This window comes from Crocodylus porosus, unplaced genomic scaffold (genome assembly GCF_001723895.1).
Source record: "Crocodylus porosus isolate Cpor-Errol unplaced genomic scaffold, CroPor_comp1, whole genome shotgun sequence".
Taxonomy (NCBI): domain Eukaryota; kingdom Metazoa; phylum Chordata; order Crocodylia; family Crocodylidae; genus Crocodylus; species Crocodylus porosus.
Window position 1 is genome coordinate 38,225,896 of NW_017728886.1, and position 8,085 is coordinate 38,233,980.

General features: G+C 40.7%; 1 protein-coding gene across 1 annotated transcript in view; it reads right to left on the bottom strand.

Moving 5' to 3' along the window:
- Window positions 1–6,906, bottom strand: part of SLC25A40 (solute carrier family 25 member 40) — a 35,024-nt gene extending 28,118 nt beyond the window's left edge. The window contains exons 1-3 of the mRNA XM_019532812.1: window positions 6,766–6,906; window positions 3,763–3,822; window positions 2,260–2,366 (exon numbers count right to left, since the gene is read on the bottom strand). Of these exons, the coding sequence (XP_019388357.1) occupies window positions 2,260–2,366; window positions 3,763–3,822; window positions 6,766–6,862 (264 nt within the window). The 5' untranslated portion in view covers window positions 6,863–6,906. The remainder of the gene's footprint in view (window positions 1–2,259; window positions 2,367–3,762; window positions 3,823–6,765) is intronic.
- Between the last annotated feature and the right edge of the window lie 1,179 nt (window positions 6,907–8,085).

Here is an 8,085-nt window from a genome sequence, read left to right on the forward strand (position 1 = left end):
CTCCTCTGGACTCTCTCAAGCTTCTCCACATCCTTTTTGAATTGTGGAGCCCAAAACTGGATGCAGTACTCCAGCTGCGGCCTCACCAAGCCATGCCAACCCTTTTATAAGCCACATAGAAGAAAAATTCCTCAAGGACTGCACCATCAAACCCTTGCTATACCTTAGATATATCGAAGACATCTTCATCAGTGGGACTGAAAACCTGCAATCTCTGATTGAGTTCCATCAGAAATTCAACAATCATCATCTCTCCATCCAACTATCTCTTCAATACTCCAGCACCAACATCTCCTTTTTAGACATGATTATCAGTATCCATAAAGGTAAAATTCAGATCACGTTATACAAGAAACCCACAAACCAACATACATATCTGCACAGAACCAGCAATCACCCCAAACACGCCAGGAAAGCTGTGATATACAGCCAAGCCTTCAGATACCACCGAATTTGCACTGAAGAGAACACCCAGGATTGCCACCTCACCAATCTTAAAAAGGCTTTCACCCAACAAGGACACTCCTCCAGAGAGACAGATTGCACGTTTGAAGGAACCACCCGGATACCACGTGAAGTATTGCTGCAGTACATAAAAAAAAACCTTCACAAACTGCACTGCTGGTTATGATGTATCACCCCACCTCAAACCCATATGGAAAATCCTCAAACTGCAACCCATACTAGAAAGAGACCCTATTCTTAAAGAGATCGTCCCAGAACCACCCATCCTAGCCTTCAAATCAGCACCGAACCTCGGTAACCTCATCACCAGAAGCAAACTTCCTCAGGCCCAAAACACACCAAATGGATCCAGACCATGCCATGACAAGAAATGCAAAACCTGCCAACCCCCACAATTACTACACCCCACAACAGAGCCATCAGCATCTCTGCATCTTACAGCTGCACTTCCAGAAATGTAATATACCTCATCCAATGCACCAAATGCCCTGATGGAAAATATGTAGGAGAGATCAAACAACAACTGCACACCAGAATGAATGCACACTGGAGATCTGTCAAAGACAAAAATACCCAATGACCTGTGGAGGCACATTTCTCACAAGAAAACCACTCTCCCTCCAATTTACAAAACACTTCCCAGAGACGAGCCTATGAACTTCATTTTATCAACCTCCTGGCTAAAAAAAATCATGGACTAAATATAGACATTGGATTTGACACATTATAACCTGTCTGACATCTGACTCCCCAGATACCCCTCCCCTATTTAACTGCTACATTCATCCCCCTTTTCTCTCTCCAAGCACCCCCCAGCTTGTCTTACCCACTGACTCCTCAATTTACATCTTCACTGACTGCCTGTCTTGCATGCACACCAGCCCAGCCTCTGGCTTCTTTATTATTCATTCCATCCAGGAAGAGCAAACACCAACTGCAGAGACTTCCTCAGCATGACAAAGAGTTTTTAAACCCAAAAGCTTGCTAAAAATTTTTTCCAACTATTTAAGTTGGTCTAATAAAAGATATCAGATTTACCCAAAGAACCTTGTCTGTCTCAAAGCTAAGAAATGGCATTTTCTGAGTAGCGGCTTGAGTCTAAAAAGGTTGAGAACCACTTGTCTGGATTTTAAAGCTTTCTGAGTCTTGCGGGCCTATTCACAAGATTACAAGATCCAGCACTGTAACAAACTGCACATGGATTGAGGCAGTGTACAAATCAGATAGACAAAATATATTAAGGAGATACTTGATGTATTTAAATATTTGACACATTTTATTACAAATATTACATTACTATGTGTGTTTAACATACATTTACCTATATTAAAAATGCTTTAGAAACATCTTAAAAATTGATAGGCTGCCAATTACTGCATTTACTCATTTGTCACATGCACTTTTTCCTCAAAAAAAATCACCCCTCAAAAATCAGTGTACATGTGTTAAGCAGAGAGACTGATTTTTCTATTCTTCCACATTTCTATTCCAGTGAAGAAGCTGGGAGACATTGCATCAAGATGGCTGCTGTGTCTCTCCCTTTGTCCTTTGAGAGGAAGTGGGCAGAGTTTACCCTTCAAGATCAGAGCTACAGTATTAACCTTCTTACAGCTGTTGCAGTCAGCATTCATCCATAACTGGCACAATCTTTTTCCCCTTCATTCTGCCTTCTCTAAACAGGTCTGTGTCTTATTGGGGGGGCGGGATTTGTAAGAAAATACATAGATTTTTAAAAAAGAGTTCCTCTATCAGATATTATTTTAAAGACTTTCATTATAAGCATAATTTCCTTACCAACATTCCTTTGAAATGGCCAGATTTCTTATACCATGCTTTGGTGTTCCCATTCTCAGAGACACATACATGATCCATAAGGCCATTGGAATATATAAAGCATTTTCCTAACAAAATGGTACACATAAGGAAAAAAATTAAAGTTAGCATTACACCTGCTCAACAAACATGTTGGTCTGACAAACTGTGACAGAGTAGCTTGGAAAGCTAGTAAAAGCTTCAGGTACTGAGAAAAGAAAGGAAGGATAGTAAAAAATACATCTGCCTAAGATATGCCTACAGTATATCATATAGGCTCTGCTGCTTATTAGGACTTAAGAGAGTCCTAGGTTTTATAAGTAGTCTATTGTAGGAATACTTAAGTGTTGTTTTAGCAATAATCTATTTTTTCTTACTCTACAGTACAATAGTATCTAATAATGTACTATAATGTCTCATGTACACAGTTGAAATAAAGGAACAGAAAGAAGAGTGACTGAAAAATGGCACCTTCTTAGATTTGCTTTTCTGGATGTTCAGTTATATCTGCATACTTCAGTGGCTAAAATAAGGTTTTGCTTCTTTTAGATCATGTTGACACTGCAGAGACTACACAGCTACAGGAAAGTGAACTGAGGTCTTTTCTGGCTCCACATCAGAAGAATTATTAACCACCCTATAGACCCAAATCCAAGATTACTTTGAATTTAAGACAACCCCCACAATAGTTAGATTCTAAACATGGAAAATATATAATTTTTTAAATACTTTTCCATATCTAGAATCAAATTATGGAGGGTGTCTTATAATCACCCGCACTGCAGTGGGGCAGGGGAGTTAAATGGCCTGACCCCTGCCTCTCATCCTCCCCACCACTTGCCTTCTCCCCCAGTGTCTTCCCCACACCAGTACTCATCCCCATGCTTGTTCCTGAACTGTGCCTGTGCCCCTTGCCCCAACTATTTTCTCCTCTCTCACCTGTTCCCTCAGTTCCTGCCCCAGCCACCACCTCTCTCCTACCTGCTGCCAGCCCCACAGCACTTACCCTCTGGCTCCAGCTCATGAAGCACATGGTTGGTTGCTCTGGCCCCAGCCTGCCCCCTCCACCCACTTGTACTCGCATCCAAGATGGGGCTCCCCTCCTATACGTTAAAGGATGGAAAATACTCTAGTCTTGAATTTGAGTAAATAATTCCAACAGGCTACAAAAATGTAACAGAGGACAGGAGTTGGTCCTCAGCATGATTATTGAAGAGGAACTGCAAACAAGAAAGAACACACAGATAGACTTTTTGGTCCCAGGTTGGATATGCAAAGTTGAAAGTTAGAAAATCATCTTTTCACTTGAAATAATTCAGGAAATTCAATTTAAAGTTACAATGACAGTAAACCAAGGACCAAACATCATTTTTATTGCTATTTTACTGAGCAGAAACACACATAACAATATAGGAGAGAAAATTAAAATGGAAATAATTTATATAGATATAGCAATATGCTTTATTCTTTAAAAACACCATTTACCTTTGGTTAATGGATTACTTTGGACTTGTAGCCGAATTTTTACAACATCCAAAGGTGTCACTAAAATAAAGGAAAAAAATAATTCAAATGAGAAATGTTAGATTCTTTATTATCTTCTTGTTCTGAAGAGGTAAACCAGTATTTTAAGACCTCATCTGCCTCAGGAATATTGCATGCACTGCAAAAGGAAAAATGCATAAATTTTGATACCCATACTAGATGTGCTTGTCACAAAAAGCAAAATGATAGTATGCTCTTATGTTCTCAACTATTTTCAGTTAACAAGTTAAATCAATACTAGCTATTCCTAGCATGCACACATAAGCATTTCACCATTTAAACTAAATCAGTTTCAATTTCTGTTGCAGTTGCACTGATAAAATTTCAATGTATACCCAAGTCTTAAAATGTCCTGGTATTTTTGCTGCAGATTTTTCTGTTGGCTGTGAGCAGTCATTCAGTGTTTTGTCTTCTCTTCCCCGCAACTGCGTTTCTCTCTCCAGCATTTCTCTTCCCCACCTCCAGAGCTGCCTTTCTTTCTCCAGCATTCTCTGCTATCTGGAGGCAGTTGGAACTCTGCATGTGATACCATTGTTTGACACAGCCAAGCATTCAGGATTAGAAGCAGGGCCCCAAAGAGCCCAAAATGTAAGCTAATGAGCTGGGTATCCAGGAGAGCAATCATCAGGTCAACATTCCCCCTACCCCACCCTTCACCTTCCTGTCTCACACCTACTATCTCCCATGGCCTCTGATCCTCCCTATTACACATTTGCATTTTCACAGACCTGCATTTTGCATATTGGCTTCTATTCCTCCAGGAGAACACAAAATTACAGCACACTCTCCCTATGCCAGAAGAAGGGTGTTTGTGCCCGAAAGCATGCAAAGAACAATTCTTCCAACTATTTAGTTGATCTAATAACAGATAGCACATTTTCCCAAAGAACCTTGTCTGGAGAGCAATGAAACACTCAAAGTCAGGGGAGCTGAGCTACTGAACCTGCAGGTTGGTCCCTTACCGGCACTCTCAGGAATAGATTCTGAGCTGAGTTGCCAGGAAAAACACTGCAGGAGTCAAATCCATTATATGTGCAGGGATGCTGCAGAATATGGTGCCATTGTACCACATGCAAAGGAAACCTTGATTATAGGTGAGGCAATTATTTCAATGCTGCAGCAAAACAATAGGTGCCCAATCCTGTCAGCAACACTGGACTATCCTAGTGCTACACTGAAAATCAAAAGCAATCCCACCCATTTCTCTGGGGAAGTTCTTATAAAAGGAATGCCAAGCTGGTGAGTGTGCACACACAACTCCTTCCCAAGTTTCAGTCACGTCTCTTTTCCCAAATGCCAGTCTTTTAATATCTCCAGTCAGAAAGTTAAATCAGAAGCTAGACAGAAACTTCCTACAAATATTCATGCAAGTGAATAGCTCTACTGAACTGAGCGAGCTTATTTGTACACATAGCACTACATAGACTAAGACAGGGTTGGCCAATTATTTTGGCTGGAGGGCCACTTAATGAGTTTTAGGGACCTGTTGAGAGCCACATCCATCCGTCTCTCACTCTCTCTCTTGCTGTCTCTCTCCTCCCTCTGTCTTTCTCTTCTTCTCTCCTGTCTCTTTCTCTTCTTGTCTCTGTCTCTCTCCTCTTCCTTCCCTCCCTCCAGAACCCAGCCAAAGCTGTAGTTCACCAGGAACCCCAATGCTCAGCTGCAGACCCAGGCAGGAGCTTCTGCTGTGCTGGACTTCTTGTGCATCAACTGTGGAGGCAGCCAGCAGGTTCTGGAGCCCTGATGTGGAACCTGCTGGCAGTGTCACAGCTGATTCTGCCACCCACCTGGCACAGCAGAAACTCCTGCCTGCATCTATAGGTACAGTTGGAGCTCTGGGCAAGAGCTTCCACTGTGCCCAGTGGGCAGTGGCATTACCTATGGACACACCAGCAGGTTCTACATCCGGGCTCCTGAACCTGTCATCAGCATCCACAATTGATGCCACTGCCCACCTACTGTGGCAGAAGCTGTCCCTGGGTTCACAGCTGATGCTGCCATGTCAAGGGCTGATGCTGCCTGGCAGAAGCAGTCCCACCACCTGACCAGCACCATGCAGCAGCCAGAGCTGTCACGTCAGCCAGATCCAATGAGTTGGTGGCTGTCTACCCATGGGCTGGATCAAATCTATTGGTGGGCCATATTTTGCCTACCCCTGGACTAAGGCCTAACACAAAAAAATGACTATTTGCAATAAACTATTTACATCTCACATCACTGTTGTCTCACATAGCATCCTCATATTATTTAACTCTATTTACCTTATACACAGAAACATGAATCATTATATTCAAAGGTTAGAGAGAGGAAATAATGATAGAAGTTAATAAAGATTGTTCTAGTTTTTGGTAGTAACTAGAGACTGCAAAGGCTTCAATTGATCATAGGTTTTAATTCAAAATATTAAAAAAGATGTGAAGACAGAGAATAAACCAAAAGCTGTACTGTACTATAGCAAAACAAAACAGTAAAATGTACAAAATATATATATTTAAAAAACATTTCAATTGTTTAAGCCAGTGGCTATCAATTGGTAAACTGCAGGGATGCCATAACTGGACCATAATGGCAGCTGGGTAGTCAAACACAGCTGCTTCTTACATTGCCAGTTGTGGCATAGGAAGCATCAGATTCAGTGCAGTACTGTTGACAAGCTATTTAGCTCTGCTAGGAGGCAAAGCTAGTTAGCCAGATACAATATCATGAGAATACAGCTGTGTTTCTGCCTGTGTTAGAATAGGTGGTGGGTAAACTTTGGCTTTACCATAAGGGAGTTAGACTGAAGCCGTGCATGGGATTGGGGAGTAGGAGCTCTGGAGATGATGATGTGAAGCAGTCTCAGGAGAAAGAAGTTGTAGGATCAAAAAAGTGAGACCTCATCCAAGCACATGAGAAAATTTGTATAAATACTTTAAACTAAGTTTGGTCAATATTTTGCCTTACCCAAGAGTGATGTAATAGTAGCTCCACAACAAGAAGCAACTGCTTGCTGAAAAGGGGAAATAGGATACAATCCATTTTCATTGTTTTTATTAGTCATAATTTTCTTCTGAGAGGAACAAAAGCTGTTAAGAAACAGAGAGAAGTTTTGAAGACATTCACATTTCCAGAAAAATGGTTAGAGGAAGGAGTAACTATAGTTTACCATGAAATGTAAAATAAAATCAGTAACAAAACTGGTGTAAATATTAGTTTTCTTGATTACAAATGTTATCAAGTCGTTATCATTTCAAAGTATTAGAAAATACACTTATTCTCTAGCACATACATAAACTAGAGAAGATATACTCTATGATCTTATTCCCCTGAACAGTTGGCTTGATGTTCAACACCTCTCAGTAAACCAGACTGAACGGATATATTGTTAGAAATCATAAGTAAACCAAAATCACTAAAACCTGTACCTCTTTGCTAACCGTCATAATGTTGAGCAGAAAGGGGATAAGACAGCCCCTTGCAGACACTGGCAACATTCTTATGGATGTGGCATTTTTCTTGTGAAGGAGAAAGTATTACTCCACGCTACACCAGGAATGTTTTACAAGGTAAGGGTGAAACAACATTCATTTTCACTGTGAACTTTGACACATGACACAGTTACTACACTGTAATTTACACTGGGTACTTGGGAAGCAAACTTTGATTTGCTAATGAAATTCAAAACCACCAGAGAAAATAAGTAAAAGAGGAGCCAAAGATATTCAATGGATGTCCTCGCACCATGGATTTTCACAGTGATATAATGATGTCTTCTGTTTTGTTTTGTCTTTCCTTCCCAGCAATGACAAACATGTTACTGGCTTTTTTGGTCCCTGCAGAACACTGAGCTGACATTTTTTAAAGCACTTATTTACAATGACTCCAATGTCTTTCTCGGGACGTAAGGGTAATTCAGAGCCCACTGTGAATGCGTAGTTCAATTTTTCTGTGTGTGTATTAATTTATACTCGTCAACACTGCCAGGATGTAGTTCCTAGGGTCACCTTCAAAATGTTTTTTGAAGATGGGTGTTATTGTAGCAAACTGTTAGACCTCTGGCAGAGACGGTTTGTAATGATAGGTTATCTACCACTGGCAACAGCTCTAAAACTTCGCATCAGGGTTCTTCAGAATTCTTCGGTAAATACTGTATGTTCCTGGTGACGTGATACTTTTAATTAATTGACTAATTCTAAAACCTACTGTGTTGTTTTTTCAGTTTCATCTAACTTCTCAGGTGTGTCTGCTAAGATGAACTGATCCAGCCTGGAAATCGTCCCAATA